Below are 18,505 nucleotides of genomic sequence, written 5' to 3'. Positions count from 1 at the left end.
ATTGTTTATTCTTTGTTATTAATTGATTACCATGTCTCGACAATAATAGAAACTTCTTGGATTACAAATCTGCAAAACCTGCCTGTGATTAATTTGTCTTACATACAAATTGCAGTGTCAATGCGATTTGAAATATTACCAACAATACATCATCTCGAATAGCGCTTCCTTTCTCTGGCTAGTATTATTTAGTCACAAGATAAAAACCCGAATAAATGGAGTCCATCTCTTATAGTTTGAATGCATTTCCCCATATAGTGCGGTACCAATCAGTAAATCTTGTACATTCACAGAGCGCTTGACAGATCCATATATTTCCATTTGTGAAAAAACATCGGAATCTGACAGCCTTTCTTGCCCATTTATCATACACATGTACACCGTAATGCAGGAATAGCTGGTACCACATTGAGACATTTCCACAATTTCTTAGATGTAATGAAGCATTGTTATTAATTGCCTCAAACTAGTGACGAGCATTGACTATTTCAAATTATATTTTGAAACATGAATGTATTGATATACAATGTAGGATAAGCCCGGGCTTTGAAATCAAATTGGGAAGATTTTAGTTTGAAGATCAACCTAGTATCATAAGTATTGTTTCATGATATATACTAGACTCAAAGAAAAAGTCTAGACAATTAATTGTGGTGAGCATCTTTCAAGTGACACGTTATTATGACGATGCATCAAAACACACAGATCTGAATGTTTGTGTAGTCACATTGGCATATTTATTGTAAACATCTCCGCAAATATTTACACAGCGATCCAAGTGGGATGGGTGGTCGTCGAGATATGTTTTGGATTGATTTGCTCTAAGTGGCATTCCGAGGTCCGCGTGACAATTGTAAAACATAAGCTCAAGTGTTCTCGGACAGACGGCTCGTCTGCGAGTGATTAGTTTGTCGTTGTTTTACATTACTTTATGTCTTGATACGAGGACCGACTATTACGACACGAGAGCTAAAACAAATACTTGCTATTATGTAAACGATGACTCCAATATTTTGTATCTGTAAAGCTAAACCCACCTGAGAATTTCTTTGAGAAAGTTATTGTAGCTTGTCACAAACTGATTAATGACGGTTAAAGATTGATGAAGGTAATTTCTCTCGGCCTAAAGTATTTTTTGCTTATAATTGACTCTCAAAATGTTATGTAAATAATGAAACATTGATTGTGGTGTGATATTCTTCTAAATATTTGATTGCAAGATTGTATGTCGAATTTTTTTATTAATGTCAAGTCAGCAATTTGTTTGAAAACAATATGTAGTGTTTCTGCCCATGTCTCTTTCAATCTGGGATCGCAACAAACAAAACAAATAAAAACAAAAACCAATACATTACTCGTCTTGCACTATAAGTCAATTGTTTCAAATATGAAACAAAAAGGCTTAATTGGCAATAAAAACAGAAGCTGAAAATAAAAACAGAAGCTGAATATGATGAGAAATCACAGTGCTTTTGTATCATCATAATGTATGATTACATAAATAATGCCTTCCTATCAAAGTCTCACAAAATAATGTAGCTATAGATGATCTTTCATCAGTAAATCCATGTGGAGTCTAACTGGTATTTCCGTGCAATGAGAAACAATATTATGATAAGAATTTATTAGTTTTTAATGAAGTACCCCCATGAGTAAATGCATTGATATCCAGAATTAATTAAATTCACAGTAGGAATTTGCAATAACTTGGCTTTATACAAATTCCCTGAAGCAAAAGTACAACTGTAGTATATTACTGTGTAATTGTTGTATAATGTGATGTGTTTTATTGAAAATTTTGCTCAATATCCTGGTTTGAGCCTTAGGAAGATATGCAGATATACCAAGAATGAAGGTATATCTTGTGGTATAGTCACCTGCCTCCACCTATTATAGTGATTGTGGGGTCAGACTCCACGAGGGTGAGAGTGGTCTGGACATTTGCCTTTTACCCAAAACCTAGTATAGACAACTGTCTTTTACCTAAGAGGTTATGGGCTCAAGCCCCATTGGGGACATGTTTTCTTGATCTCTGAAAGAGGACACCAGTACAGCTTACTTCCCAAGCATGACTTATATCAGCTAATGGCCACTTTGTAAAAAACTAAAATGAACATTTATTTTATGTCATTATAAATAACAACAATGTAACAAATCTGATGTACATGTAAATAAAGACATTTCTATTTTCAGTGGACGGGAGCTGGGGCCATTGGTCGTCCTGGTCAACCTGTACCAATGACTGTATCCACCTTCGACGCCGGTCATGTGACGCTCCCTCCCCGACAAATGGCGGCTCATACTGCTTCGGAAACGACCTTGACACGCAGAATTGCTCCAATGGGCTCTGCCGAGGTGTGTATTAGTTGTCTCATTAGATTTAAAATAATTGGTATTTGCAAAATATATATGGAATTTGAATTAAGCAGTTAAAATTTTAATCACTGATGGTGTTAAAGGCATCAGAGAGCTTGTTCAGTAGCATAGTCATCTTATGGGTTGGGAGGTATAGAAAGTTATACTAGTTTTTATTGGAACACTGGTTATTGAGTGTGCATCTCATTTTAATCAGACAATGGAAGTTAAGGAAGCTGATTTTAGAAACATTTCGCTCATCTTTGATTTAAATAAGACATTCTTACTTCAGTTGTTGTTGATGGGATGTTAGATTGAGGCTTAAAATAAAATTTCAAGTTAAAGAAGATCAAAGAATTGTTTAGAAATTATTGAAAGAAAAGAATGCTAGAATGCTAGAAATTGTGGACAACAATTGGCGCTCAATCAAGCTCCGCAGGTGTGCTATTACCAGAGGGGGGTAGGGTAAGAAGGTTATGACATTTCCGAGGGAAAGATTCCTGTAAACTTCCTTCAAACTTCTGTAAACAAGCCAGGGTACACATTGCACAGACCACGGTGTAAATTAGCTGGAACATGCTCATCTAATGGGGTTTACATTGCGAGAGGAACCTGGTTTGTTTTCCTCGCAATTACCAGGTATCATGCTCAATTAGGCAAGACTGAAACCAGATCTGAACTGCTATTGCGCTCATTCAAAACTGTTGGTGCTTCTCTGTTTTTATGCCAAAGAACTTCACTTTTTCTGTCCGTTAATTGAGAATTAATTTCTCTAAAAAAAGTTTTCAGGCTCGTTATAAGGAGAATAACTTCTATATATATTTCAAGAACATTTTCTGTTAATTCAGGTTGATGTATTACACAGGGAAACATGGCTGCAGTTTTTGTGGCAATATTTGTCTGTTCTTGAGTTTTTATAGACTTGAAACAGCTGCATTTGAATGGCCTTTTAAGCAGTTGTGCACGTTAAGTTCTCCACAAAGCATTAGCTAAGTGATAGAGTTATCGGAAGTTCTCTCATGCTTGAATTGCTTAGTTGAATTGGCTACGCACAGTGCATACTGTTTCATAAACATCAGGTAACTCCCCATTTTTTTTAAATGAAGGGGGGGGGGGGGGGCAAAAAACTGTTTGACTTTTGCAACAACTGACATATATAGCATTTATTAAATTAGAACATTTTTGTCAGCTGCAAAAACTGACATTGTTACGATCTCAAATTTGAATATACTAAGAATACATTTGCATTTTTTCTTGATTTACATCTAATGCTCTGGTCTTAGTGTCAAAATTTCATGTTGTTTCAAAAAAACTGATTGGATTTTTTTATATATCTTGTTTTACAATGTGTGAGTATCATTCAGCGCTCTGAAGTGCTTTTATCTAAAATCTTCCAGAGTTGATTGGCTCAGTAATAGCCAATGGAAATAAAGCGGGGTCAAATACCCCATCTGATGACTCAATAGGTAAGGGTCAGTGTTAAATATTATAGCGCCATGCCTTATTAGGCGGGGCTTATGTGTAACAAGCATGTGTTTGTAGTACTAACTATGCATCAGAGAGAAAGTAACTCTTGATTGCTTGTAATAATCCCCCTTTTAATAAGTGTGTGCTTCATTCATGCACAAGTCCTAGAAAGTTAGAGCAACATGTATTATTTTATTTTGATAATAATTTTTGTAGTTGTAAATTATTTATACCACTAGAAGTTTGTAATATTGTGTTTAGATGTTTCTTTGTTAGTTGTCTAATCACGTATTATGCGTAACTGTATGGATATATTCATTTTGAATTTCAGTTGTTTTGTTTCTGCATGACAGCGTGTTAATAATGTGTGTTGACTAAAATTATTATTATACAAGCATGATGCTTAATTTAAATATATTAAGAATTTTATATGAATAACATAACCATTTATTATAAATTTTAGTGCTAAACCACCCCTAAGTCAATGTCCCACCATGCTGTAGTTAATTTGTTAGGAGGTTTAAGAAAAACCCTTACTTATTTCATTGGTATTATTTTTACTGCCTGCTGTATATCTCCTTACCCCAGAATGGCATGGAATTACACCTGTCATTGCGATTGCCATGTGCATAACGGAATAATTATAGACTCCGGTGTATAACATTTACATACAGCCATTAAAATGTTGATGAACAAGCCCGAATTCACAAATGTATTTGGCATAAGACAAATTCAACAAGCCTTGCTATTTAAAAATCAGAATTTAAGCAAGCCCAAAAAGCATTTTACCAGTGCAGGGCTTGTGAGCTTCCACTGTAAGTAAAACACTTGTTCAAAAATAATATAAAAAAAAAAAAAAAAAAAACAGAAGAAAGAAAATAACCCTTTTAAGATATAATGGTTGTACTGTTGATGTTATAACATTTTATTGATTGTCCATTACAGGGGGTGACAATCGACAGGGGCACGATCAACAGGGTCATGTTGGATATGTGCCGTCAAGGCCAAATGATGTTGAGCCATCCGGATCAGGTACAATCATTTGGCATTTTGCAGTATTAGAGGATAAAATAAACTTATTTAATACACAACCACTACACTCATGAAATGGAACTCTTTGTACTTTCTGTGAAATAAATTGCAATCTTTCACCGAAACAAACTTTTTTCCCGGTTATCATGTTTAACTGGAGATAGACGTGTAATAATAATAATTTGTTCATTTCAGGCCGTATTACATCGGGACCAACTGATGTTGAGCCTTCCAGACAAGGTATACACCTTTTGGAGACATATGATTTAAAACATGTCTGTTTTGTTATTTTTGAAGGAAAAGACAAGATTTTTAAATTTGGCCTTTCTTATGTAAGAAAAAATAGGCAAGCATTTGCACCCACTCGCAGTGCTCTTGTTAATGGAAATGACTTGTGTACAGAAGTGTGGTGCAAAACAATTATATTTTGCTTGTATACATATGAATAATCATATAACTGTTGCATTTAGAATCTAGCTTTCATATAATGGGAAATTATGTCATTCCTGTATATAATTATTTAGTTATGTCAATGAAAGATCTTTTTGTTTTTGATATTTAGACAGGTCTGTTGTTCATTGTTATGACATCTGTGTAGCAGAACACCTGTGCTGTTGACTAGTCAGAAATGGCAACTGTCATTTTTCGGATCTTAAAAATCTAGTGCTATTATCAAAATCTCACAAAATGTCATTTGTGTCACAAAATGACACAGATATATATAAATCTTGGTTTTGCTTTATTTAAGCCTTGGTATTCAACATAAAGTGTATTTCGTCTCCCCTCTCATTCATTTTAATATTTGAGCTTTTTTTTAAAGTCTGTGACAAACTGTTCATGTAAGCAATAATTTCTGGCAAATACATTCTTTTACATATCATATTTATCAACTCTGCTTGTTTCTTGAAGATTTTAATTTGTTTTAATGTAATCCAATACCCAATGTATATTAGCAAAAGAAACTGTTAACTATTAAACTTACAGGATTGTTATTATTAAGCCATATTTTCTGTTATTTTAGAGGCTTCCGAGGCTGAAAGTAATGACAGCATCACGATGTACGTTGGCCTGTGTGTTGCCATCGCAGTGTTTATCGTCGTTATCGTTGTCATCATCGTGATCGTACGTCGACGTAACGGTCAACAGCGCCGTAACCATGATCATGACCTACTGCCAAATGGAGGTAAATAGCAACTGAGCTTTTGAACTTTAAGATATAAGAAATTTAGCTTTATTGAGCTTTAATAGAGCTCTAAATATATAATAAGGAAATGAGCTTTGATTGAAATCTTCCATCAACAAGATTGAGCTTATTTTATCTAGTATAAATAAAGTTTTGTGTCTGTTTCTGTTTAAGTTAGAAAGGAGAAATAACACATTAAACTTCAACTCTAAAATACCTTAATATTATTTATAAAAAAAACATTAACAAAAATGACATTGAATATAGCTTATCTACATTGCTAATCTACATTCAACTTAGCTTGACGATAGCACAAACATTATTGAACAACTGAAATCTTTGCCGGTACAAATATCGCGTCCTTAAAAGGATCTTTCTTGCACAGTCGATTCTTAGGTTGTTACAGAAATCATAAAACATCTCAACATAGAGATTGCTTCCTGCTGCGTCTAATAACGGCACTCTCAATTGATCAAACTTGCAATCATACGGGACAATATCACCGCAATAAAACTCTGCTTTGCAGTTAAATCCAATAACTTAAACATCTCTGGTTGTAAACTTCCCTTGTATATTAGGTTTTAAATTGTCTTTTATAAGCATTTGTGATATTATGTAGTCGCTATGTACTTTGTTTTTCCAGTGAACGGAAATTTATTTGTCATATTGTTTTTATTTATATGACGTTGTTTATTTTATTAGTTGAACGTATGTTGGGTGGTCCGTTATGTTCACTTTGTGGTGAAACAGTCTCCAATTATTGGAAAGCCATTTATATATATCAAAAAGAATCGTCTGTTTGCCATGTGCTCAATTCTGTGTCGTCCTAAATAAGGGTGAAATCGCTTTCTGAATGCACCTGGCATTTTCACAAAAACTTAATTGTTTTCAACATTTGAAAAATGAAGTTGACATTATTAACGCTTAGGTAACTTCTCTTCACATTTGATCACGAAACGTTTGTGATAGATTAAATTAAGCAACGTTTATTTTTAAGATTGAGTAAAATTATGGTGAATAAAAGTCATTTCTGCTTTTACACATAGCTGTTATATTAAGATTAAAATTAATAATGCAAAAAATATAAATTTATGGCTTTGATGTGAAACATTTATGAAGATATATGTGTACATTTATAGAACATTAAATTGATTGAGTTTTCATATTTCATAACTTTTCCCTTGAAAATTTTGTTAACCATTTATCAACGTAGTTTGTCATAACGCCCGTTTAAACCACAATTTCAGGTGTTCCTGGTCATCTTCACCCCAACAATGAAAAGAAATTGAAAAATGGTAGGTAGCAATGTCTTTCCCCCAGAATTGTGATTGAACTATATGAAGTGAAATTCATTAAAAAATAAAAAGTACAGTAACAAATCATACCACCATGGTTTATTTGTTCCCTGGGTTTCATGATTTGACCACAAACGACTTTGAAAACCTATAAATGGTACTTTTATAGCTTTAGATCTTAATTAAGGTATTTAAATTAAAACCACTTGTCCATCACTGTGACATTCATGCATTTCTGTCACTAAGTTAAATGTAGTTCATTGTTTGAACAATTATAAAAAGAAGTGTGTTTGCATTTCCAAAGAAACAAAGAAATGATTGCAAAAACTAGTTAAAACCTTTATGCATGGCAGACTATGTGGGACTGTGTGAATGTGAGACTATCAGAGACTATGTGAGACTATGCGAATGTGAGACTATTCAAGACTGTGTGAGACTATGCAAGACTGCGAGACTGTGAATGTAAGACTATGCAAGACTATGCGAGACAGTGTGATACTATGCAAGACTAAAGGGAAAATGCACTTTATCCATAATCCTAACGCATTGAAGGGAATTCTTGCATGGAACAATATATATAACCTATATGAAATGACAAGTAGCAATGATTGCATTCTTTGCGTTGACTATTTCAGAAACCCTTCTGTCAAACTACCAGCCTGACTTGACGCAGGTGACGATTCCACCCCCAAATGTTCCACCTGGCCATCCAAACAACAACCACATGCAGCGGATGGACTCCTTCGATAAACTCCCACCAACGTACGCTGAAATCAAGGAACATCGACTCAGTGCACCGATGGCTAATGGAATGCAGAATGGTTACATAGAACCAAATTCAAATCATATGTTGACTCATAATTCATCAATGGATCAAATTGTGAAGAAAAATGAGAAAATATGGTGATTGTTAACCCTGTGGGCTCAGGAGGTAGCCCGCGCGGTAGTGAGACAGAAAATCTCAATGATAGTAGAGACTCGGTTATGTCAATGGAGTTACCGAGTCACATAGACACTGATGCAGTGACTTGGAGTACGTTTGACTGCAGAGGCGGGCGGTTAACACTTCCAGAATCGGGAGTTTCGTTATTAATACCAGAAGGTGCTATTCCCCGAGGGAAAACTGAAGAAATATACATGGCTGTATGCAGAGATGACAAAGACAGGCCTAAACTGTCAGGTATGTTACGTTTTTTACATTGAAAATTATGGTTTCTGAACCTACTTTTTGATCCAGGGTCAAAGCTCATTAATGTTTTCATGTTTTGAATAACTTGGCTTGCAACGCGGCATGTTGAACAACCAAACATTGCAAAACACAAGGCTAATTAACCCATATGGCCAGGGCAACTAGGCATTTTTAAAATAACATGATTTTTATTGTGTGTCAAAAAGATGTTGCTCGTCGTTTTACATGGATCCTGTCTGGGCATGAGTGGGAAACATGATTTTATTGTCCCATTATCCTTCCAACACCGAAGATGGGGGAAGAGGTTATTCTGAATGCTCAAAATTATGAGTAGACATACGGCTGAGATGTGAAAACAGCAAATTCTACTTAAGAACTTATCTCGTGATGATGTACGATTACTGAAAATGAAAAAAAAATACATCTTTAATGTCTGTACCTCAAACAATGAGACATACAATAGAATTGTACAGCAAAGCTTATTTATGGTATTATTTATTTTTTCACATTAATGTTTTCCTCTTAATTAAGTCAAACGCATTAACAATTGATAATTCTTATGCTTTGATCACCAATTGTATAAACTTAAATTGAAAAAAATACTAATGCAAAAATGTAGATATTGCTGTATAGACTTGACTTAGGACATTTAAAACATAAACAGCTAAAAAAAAAAAAGAATATGAATGTACAATATGTTTTTATCTTCATTACAGAAAAGCAGACGATACTGAGTCCCATTGTGCTGTGCGGACCGACTGGTATGGTGTTGAACAAACCGATTGTGTTATCGATGCAGCACTGTGCGAGTATGCGACAGGGAGGCTGGCAGTTGTCAATCTGCTCGAGTAACACGCCGCTCGAGATGCCGCCACATTGGCAGGTACGTTCTAGGTGTAATTGGAATTTGACTTTTGTTTCATATTATTTTGACTTTTCATTATCTGACTAGGTTGTTTGCATATAAATCAACACTTTCTGGTCATGGAACAAATATGAAGACAAAAGTTGCTCAGGATTGGAATAAATAAAAAGTGTTTTTTTGCTATTATTCAATTCAATATTTCTGTTGCCTTGAATATTTTCCAGACAGTTATTTTTTAAGTTTTAAAGGTCACTTTTGAATAAAAGGTTCTTAATAACATTTTTTTTTAAATTTAATATTTTTATTGCTTATTTTTTTGAAGACAAACAGAACATAATGTAAAATATTGGATCGTAAAGTTCTATAATTGACCATCATTTTGTATCACAATTTGTTTTCTAGAAAACAATGAAATCCTTACAATACTTCACTTGACACTAGTGCAAGTCTTTTATTTTATTTTATTTTTCCATTGCAGTGTGCAGTAACACTAGGCCAGGAAACAATAAACACACAGATCTATACGCAAATAGACGCAACACATTGCCACGTGATGACTGAGCAACTACAGCGCTACGCACTCATTGGTGAGCCAGTATCGCAAGGAAGGGCGGTGAAAATTCTCCGCTTGGCGGCGTTCGCTCCTTCACTTCCTCCGTCGATGGACTTCAGCATACGAGTTTACGTTGTGGAGGATACGCCTGATGCTTTAGAAGTATGTTTGAATCTGATTTGGCAGTGTTTCATTTTAGAAAAGGGCAAAATTAAGTCTACCAAGGGTTTTGATTTTTGATGGTGTTCTTTGAATTATTGCTAAAACTTAACAATCTCGTTGATTTATATAAATGATATAACAATGATCTCAATAGGAACATAGATCTCCCTTTTACGTTAAGCTTTTAAAGACTAAAGCTTTTCAACAAACTGTTTAGCCTTATTATTTTGAAATATGTGAACATTCATGAAAGTTGCACAATTTTACCTTAAAGAAGGAAGGATGTGCCAACTTCTGAATTTTAATTAAGATTTTATGTGAATGAGGAGACAAATATTTCTTTATTCTAACAGATTGTCAGTATGTTTTCTCTCTATTCTGTTGAATCGTCATAAAAATGGATTTTTTTTCGATAATAAAATTCAACCATATCGCCTGACAGTTTAATATAGATATGCCAGAAATAAATTAAGATGCTTTTTGTCAAGTCGTTGGGTACTAAAGTCAGAAATTCATTGGGAAATATTGACAGTTTAATTTGAAACTCATGTCTCTTAATTTGTGATAAAAATCGCTGTTTGGTTTTATGCTGGGCGAATGTGTGCGTTTCAATTAAATTGACAATTATGTAGGCAGTAGCTCACTTGTGCGATGTTACGCCTGGTTATTTCAGCATTAGCGTTGTAAATATAGAGATATTGACTGTATTTATTCCTGCAGATATGCAAAGCTGAATTGTAATGGCTTGAAAATGACATGTTGATATGTGTTTCAGACCGGTCTTTGTTTTATAGGACCATTTTCCTGAAGATTTGAATTAGTTAAGATAGGACATTAACATTGAAATATTTGCTATTACCGGTAACTTATAGACCTGTTTAGTTAACAATGTTCATCAAGGAAGTTTGTTTTTCAAGAAATGGTTCTTTTATGGCAGAGGTAACACATAGTTGCAGGAAACTTGTGAGAATGGTCCAGTTGTACAATTGTTTGCCTTTTCCCCAGGTTGTGGGTTTGAGCCCGTACAAGCGTAAAAGGGCACCAGAACTGATTTGGACATAGGACACTGACTCTAGTGTGATCCATAAGATATATAAGTATAAACTATATAGCATCTTTATCTTCTCTGCAGGGTGTGATGCAAGTTGAGCGACGTCTGGGAGGCCGATTGCTTGACCATCCGAAACAGATTCCATTCCAAGATGGCGGACACAACCTCTGTCTAACCATCGAGGATCTGAATAATGGATGGAGGAGCAAACTTGCGGCAAACTACCAGGTAATTGACTTGTACATTGTCATAGTTCAAGTAGAATCAAATGTTTTAATAGAGAAGAATGTTTTGGATAGTTTTGTCAAAACTTACATGATGATAAAATTGTTCTATGATAATTACATGGCTCCCAAAAAATATAATAGACTTTTTGTCATTATAGCTGTCTGAAAGAAAATGTATTTTTTTGGGTGAAAGTTTTTGTCATGTATTTCATCTTTATTATTATTTTAAAATGCTTGAAATATGCAGCGTCATTATTCTATGTGGACATTCATGCTTGTTTCATGTAGTAATTTTTAATAGTATTTAATCTATTTATGTGCCAATATAATAAAAAGAACTGGTAAATTTGAATCTTGAAGCAATTCAGACAAACAATTTCTTATGAATGATAGCTATTTTAGCCTATCTGATTGATGTGAAATGTATTCATAAACTAAAATGTATGCAACTCTTTTATGGCATTTTCAATATTTCATAATATTTCTTCTAAATGGTTCGCCCCATTGATTAATAAAATTGATAACACTCATTGTGATTGATATTCAGGATCTGTTTTTTTTAAGGACAAAGAAGATTTTGTATTTAAAATCAAAATGGGTTTATGCTTTCATTTGTAATAAGTGAGTGCTTTGACGAAAATGGCCTGAAAGTAATCATAATTCATTCATTTAAGTGCGTTTAGATGTTAATTGATTGATGGCCTTTAAAGAATTAGATGGAAAAAAACTTTCATCTGCTTGAATTTTCTTAAAAAAAAGTGGATTTTCATGACAAGTTTTAATTGCTCCAAAGGGAAGTTCATTACTCAAACTATGCTTTAAAACATCCAAGAGCAAACCCCTTTGTGTTTTGACATTGAGTTAGTCTTATGAAAAATCACCCATAATTCCTTGTAAGTGATCAGAGTCCAGCTGGGGTAATGTTGTTTATACATCGAGAATGGCTTTGTGATTATTATAACTTAATCATGCTGAAATTGATGTAAAAATTATGTAGATGACCCTCATTCAGTGACCAAGGAATGATGTCTAACTTACGACTATCATTTCCGCTATCGCTGTAATTAATCATTTCAAATTTCCGATCAGATCTAACACAATTACGAACTCCGAAAACAATGGCAAAAATGATTTTATTGAATAATTTCAAAATAGGCAATTGATCATTGTAAGATTCAGATCGTCATGTTTTTGCTTTGTGTCTGTTTGCTGTTCATTGTTATTCAGTTATAAGAATAGTTGGAAAAAAACACTCCATTACCATAGATTAAAAGAGATTTTCTTCTCTTCTGTTGCTTGTTCATGAAAGAGAAACTTCAATTTGTGTAAGTGCTGGAGCATTTGGTTGGCTCATGAATATCTAGTTTTTAAAACAGATTACATTGTGATTGAAAATGTAAGAACCATTGGCAGGGCTTTTGGTGAATATTTGTTACAGGAGTGAATCATTCTGATGACAAATTGTGTAATCTTCATATTAGCATAGATGTTTGATCAAACGGTCTTGCAATCACAGCTAATGTTTTCTTGGACGCGCATTTGATGCTTAAACACAATAGTTCATAATCTCAGCCAAAGCTAGCTGCATTGATGTGTGAAAACATCTGTATCCAGTAAACGCCCGCCAATGTTCATAATTGTGATTAATGCGATAAGTGACAAGGCCGGAAGATTTTAAAACAGATCAAATCCAGAAAGCAACATAATTACGAATCTGAATTTTGTCAACTGTTTCATAAGGGCTTGTAGGGATACAAATGAAAATTGCTGGGATTTAGATAATGAACTCTTAATGTATGTTAATATTTTGTAATTTATCACCCGGTCCGATCATACTATGATTAATGACTTAAAGGGGGGGGGGGGGGGCGGCTACTTTTCAGTGTAAACCAACAAGCCTGCTATCCTAATGGTACACATGTTTCTAGTCTAAAGGACTAGCCAACTTCTTAAGAAAGAATGTAGCATCTGATAAAACCTGCTGAGTTTTGAATGTAGTTGATATTATGATTTGTTCAAAAGGTCATAGTGGGGTCACTTAAGGTGAAAAATTCTACAAAAATGAAAATATGGACATAAAGTATCTGGGTAAATTGGATTTTGCCAAAAAAATTCTGCCATGATGAAAAATGTGAACTGTTGGGTTCTGATATTTTTATGCAGATAAGACTACCAGGAAAGCACATAATGGGCTGAAGTCAGACTTTTCTAGATAACTAAACGTCTACGGCATACGCTTTTTATAAAGAATATATTCATCAACACTTCTACGGTGTTTGATATGTGAGATTTCTTCCAAATTGCATATCTGCATATCTAAATTCTGTAGACTTGGTGAAAGGTTGGTAAAGGTTATTGTGGAGACATAATGTGATGAGCATGATGTTATGATCAAAGACTTATAATGATTAATGGGCCTTACCTACCTGAAATCTTGGTAATTTATTTACATTATTCAATGCCGGGGTTTACATTTAAGCCAAGATTCAACCTAAAAAGTATTTGTAAGTGAGCTTACATCAGGTGTGAAATATTAACAGTGTCACTTACAAAATGCATTTTGAATAAATCATGAATAATTACAGTAGGCTTATACAAGGTACTATAATACTATGAACTAAATTCCTTCTACAGTTTAAAATTCATACAAAACACAAGCACCCAAATCACACTATTAGATGCTTTCAGTGCCCTTCTATTTTCTTCAGTTTTCAAGGGGCATAAGTCTAAATCAAATATTTAAACCTCTTACTCATTAAACCATCTTCTTAACAAGAAACCACTGCAAACCACTGACCAATTAAACCGGTTCACTTCAGGAGATCCCGTTCCGGCACATTTGGAGTGGGAACCAGAACAATCTTCACTGCTCGTTCTCGTTGGAGCTCGTAGAACGGGTACCAGAGGCAATACGATGTAAGATACAAGTCTACCAGAAGGCCATACTTTCGAATCGACAGGTGCTCAAGATCAACACTAATTTTAAGGAGGTAAGAATTATCAAGAATTTCCTTGGACTTCATAAATCATTAAATCATTGTTAAATAATTTTGGACTGTCTTATCTATTGTCATGTTTTCGGAAGCAATGTAAGATTTCAATTAATCCTAACTTTTATAAGCAACTGCATTAAGTTTATTTCGGTTTCATAGGTTTTGCTTAGGAGTTTAAGTTCCTATATTAAAACAAAGTTGTTATACTTAATTTAATTTAATTTAATTTTTCAGCCCCCAACATGTTCCAGTCCCGTAGCAAACACGCTGAAAGGTCGATCTTCTACTGTAACCTCGGCAACCAACTCTAGTTCCGGAGTGAGTTCCGTTGTTGCTGTGGACAATAGTCAGCCGTCCCGTCTTCCATCGCAGATCCGACAACAGCTGTGTATGATGCTTGATACCCCGTGCGCGCGTGGCAACGACTGGCGGATGCTCGCACAGGCTCTAACTGTAGATAGGTAAGCAACAACAATGTTTCATGTCACTTAAACCTCGCGTTTATTGAGGTTGGATTAAAGCATTTTTAAGGAATAAATGGATATAAAGATATTTGAAATTGCTTAAATTTAGTCAAGATTGATGATGTCCATCTAAATAATGTAAATTACAAACACCTGTGTTTTCAACAACATTGATCTTTTCATTAATGCATTTTATTTTTGTTTTGAATAGCCGAACCGTTTTATCTGAATGAAAAATAAACAGTCTAAATATGAATTATCAAATTATCTTTATTCCCATGCAACCATAATGGATCCAAACAAAGTAATAAGTTACTTAAAAGCATATTAACTGGTAAATATACTGAAGTAGCCATATGAGACAGATTGATAAATATATTTTGAAAGACTGATTCAATTTAGATTAGCTAAGAAATGAAACGAGCGAACGATTAATGAATTTCAAATGGGAGTATGACTTAAAATTACATTTGTTGTGAAAAAATGGTTTTTAATCACCAGAAATCTAGTGCTGAGTGCTTGAATCGATTGGCCAAGCTTAGTTGAGCAATGTTAATATTTCTTGAGTGGAGGAAAAACGGGGGAGAAAAATGAGATTGTCACAACTTCTCCCAGTGCTATCTTTATGATGAGCGCAAATGTATTATAGGTCAGACACATTTGTAACTGTTATATTGTATGTGAAGTAAACCGTTATGCAAATGTTCTGTTCTTTATTGCATTAAGTGGTAGTTGAAATGTCTGGTCCCTTTCTCATTGCAGGTATATCAATTATTTTGCCACAAAAAGTAGCCCAACAGAGCACATCTTAGACTTATGGGAAGCCGTTCATCGCGAAGATACAGCCGTTACAGATCTGATGAACATTTTACGAGTTATGGGACGCCTCGATGCGGCGGCCGTGTTAGAAAAGGACATAGGCTCCTGGTTATGAGCCCTCTGTGTTCCATAACTGTGAATCACACATAGAGAAGTGATAGGTTAATCACTATAATCAGATATCCCCCATGTCTCACTCATCGTTATACGCCAACATTATTACATGATTGTCTTGAAACGACAATTATGTCCAAGATATAGACTTCATTTATGAAGCAATGCCAGACAGGATTGTCTTCTCAAGTCATTTAAACGTGTCATCAACAGAAGGTTGTACGATGTATAAAGTGTTCTTCTGGCCGCGAGTTGAGAACAATTCGAAGAAAAGGTCTCATCTAGTGATTCTGTGCTTCGTGAAAGTATGAATGTGCCAGATAAAAGACTGGTTTCCTCATCGGTTGTGATGGCTGCAATATTATTACATCACTTCCTGAGTGACGTAACTTCCTTTCTGAAATAAACACTGCTGATTGGTGTTGCTATGACAACAATTGAGTCAAATCAGTGCACATGGAAACTTCCTGTTGTGGATTCAAAAGGTTGTTTTTGACTGAGGCTTAAGTGAATTTAAATTTGTTCTTTTTGATATGTTATATTTGTGTTATGTCGTTTCTGACAATAAACATCGGATGAAAAACGACACAAACTGTTGACAGCTCGGTACAAAATGGCCGACACGCTAACCAGAATGCTTTAGTCATGTATTCAGGTGATTATAGCATTTGTTATTGATCTGTGATCTGATGTACATTATTTGATGGAAACTATTTTGTATGTTCATATATATATATATGGATTGGCTAGTTCAGACCATTTCTTGTATAAATGCAAGTTTAAATTATGCTTTTATGAAAAACTATATTGAATCCTCCATGTATCATTTTGTGCTAACTTTTGCAGGTTCTGGTATATCTTGCTTGCTATATTTTCAGTTGGCATTCCATATCAGTAAAAAAAGTTTGATTTAATAGACATTTTAGAGTGAAATACTTAAAAAAATAAACTCTGAAAAGTTTAAAGTAAGTCGGTACGAAAGCTAAAAAAAAAATAACAAAAAATTAATATACTATTGTAAAAGTTCTATGCAGGACTCGGGAACTTTTGATACACTACAACATGAGAGTTTGATTATTTCTTACTTTGTTCTATGCAAGCATTGCAGTTAGCAAACTACACACAACATGCATTGTGCTTTACATAAATGTGCTTTTTTGTGAATGACATTTCTCGGTTCTGTACCAATTTGGAGAAAGACTGCTTACAGGTTTCATAATTTTTATGCAAGTAGCATCTTTTTCGATGTTACAATATCATCCGACATTAACATTATTAATTGCTGGTGCATCTAATTGCATGTTGTACTTATTTAAACAAATATGTGTTCACAACATGTCAAATTTGTGAGCATATTGTTAAGTAGTGATTAAAAATTATTTAAACTTGTTACTGTATGTAAATATTGTACAATACTTTGGAAAATCTCACACTGTAAAAAGTATCAACATATATAAAGAGAGGCAACTCTTATAATGAGAGTTGAGGTTCAAAATTGTAGTAGCCTCCCTTAGATTATCTTGGTGAAAAAAATCATTACTTTCTAGTCAATTTCATCAAGCATATACTGTCACATTCTTCCATGTAACAAAAACATACACAAACTCTGCATTATTCTAATCATATTAGCTATATTGGTGCTCTGTGGAAGTTCCTTTTTGCATTTTAAAGTCAACACACCGATATTAGATCTGAAAACACACGTCATCCTTGAATAAAGTTAAATGGTATATAATCAAACTAAATATTGTAATTCATCATTGTTAATTCAATTAATTTCTTTCTGTTCGCTAATTTGATGTTGTTATCTGCTTCATAATGTAAAAGGGTTATACTTCATGGCAAGCCAAAGACATATATTTGTTATCACTTATATACACAGTTTGCTTTCTGTAGTTAGAAATTGTTCAAGTTAGAAATTAAAATAACACCAATATTCAATGCTAAAAGTAAAAAGAGTCCTATTCAATTACAGTTTTAAAGATGCACCATGTTCTTTTCTGTCCTGTTTGCATTGTATCTGAACAAATATTTACCGTTATTTAATAGTACTAGAACCATTATTATGTGTGGGGGAATATCTCCACATTTTTGTATTATTAACATTTATCTTAATTTATGTTTGTACATAATGCCAAACAACAAAATAAACAAAAATCAAACTTAATTTGGTCTGTTATCATTTATGATGACCATTGATGGTTGAAGACGATGTTGATGATGAGGATGATGATGATGATGTTGAGCATGATGATGATGATGATGATGATGATGATGATGGTAGTACACAATTTAGGAGTGACTAGAGGTAGTACATGATGTACACGCGACAAGTGATAGTATAGTAGGTATGACAGACAAGCGTTAGACTAGGGGTAGAACACGATTTAGGAGTAACTAGGTGAAGTACATGAAGAAGGTGTGAGGAGTGATAGTATATTAGGTAGGAGAGGCTAGTGATAGTATATTGAGTAGGAGAGACTAGGGGTAGTACATGTTATAGGAGGGACTAAGGGCAGTTGATGATGCAGGACACACTAAGGGCAGTCGATGACCTAAGAGTGACTAGGTGCAGTAGATAATGTAGTAGTGACTAGGGGTACCACATGATGTAAGTTTCACTAGAGGCAAAAGATGGTCTTCCAGTGACTAGGGGCAGTCCATGATGTATGTGTGACTAGGAGCAATGGATGCTATCCGTGTGACTAGGGGCAGTCCATGAGGTATGTGTCACTA

At 34.3% G+C, this 18,505-nt stretch overlaps 1 protein-coding gene across 1 annotated transcript in view; it reads left to right on the top strand.

Moving 5' to 3' along the window:
* Nucleotides 1–17,936, top strand: part of LOC128205241 (netrin receptor UNC5B-like) — a 113,154-nt gene extending 95,218 nt beyond the window's left edge. Inside the window, 14 exon segments of the mRNA XM_052906753.1 lie at nucleotides 2,194–2,355; nucleotides 3,753–3,821; nucleotides 4,768–4,854; nucleotides 5,050–5,094; nucleotides 5,876–6,037; nucleotides 7,285–7,332; nucleotides 7,968–8,225; nucleotides 8,228–8,512; nucleotides 9,238–9,404; nucleotides 9,865–10,101; nucleotides 11,234–11,380; nucleotides 14,199–14,369; nucleotides 14,607–14,833; nucleotides 15,599–17,936. Of these exon segments, the coding sequence (XP_052762713.1) occupies nucleotides 2,194–2,355; nucleotides 3,753–3,821; nucleotides 4,768–4,854; nucleotides 5,050–5,094; nucleotides 5,876–6,037; nucleotides 7,285–7,332; nucleotides 7,968–8,225; nucleotides 8,228–8,512; nucleotides 9,238–9,404; nucleotides 9,865–10,101; nucleotides 11,234–11,380; nucleotides 14,199–14,369; nucleotides 14,607–14,833; nucleotides 15,599–15,770 (2,237 nt within the window). The 3' untranslated portion in view covers nucleotides 15,771–17,936.
* Nucleotides 17,937–18,505: the final 569 nt, after the last annotated feature.

This window comes from Mya arenaria, chromosome 2, assembly GCF_026914265.1.
Source record: "Mya arenaria isolate MELC-2E11 chromosome 2, ASM2691426v1".
NCBI classification, from domain to species: domain Eukaryota; kingdom Metazoa; phylum Mollusca; class Bivalvia; order Myida; family Myidae; genus Mya; species Mya arenaria.
This window is presented reverse-complemented; position numbering and strand designations above follow the sequence as displayed.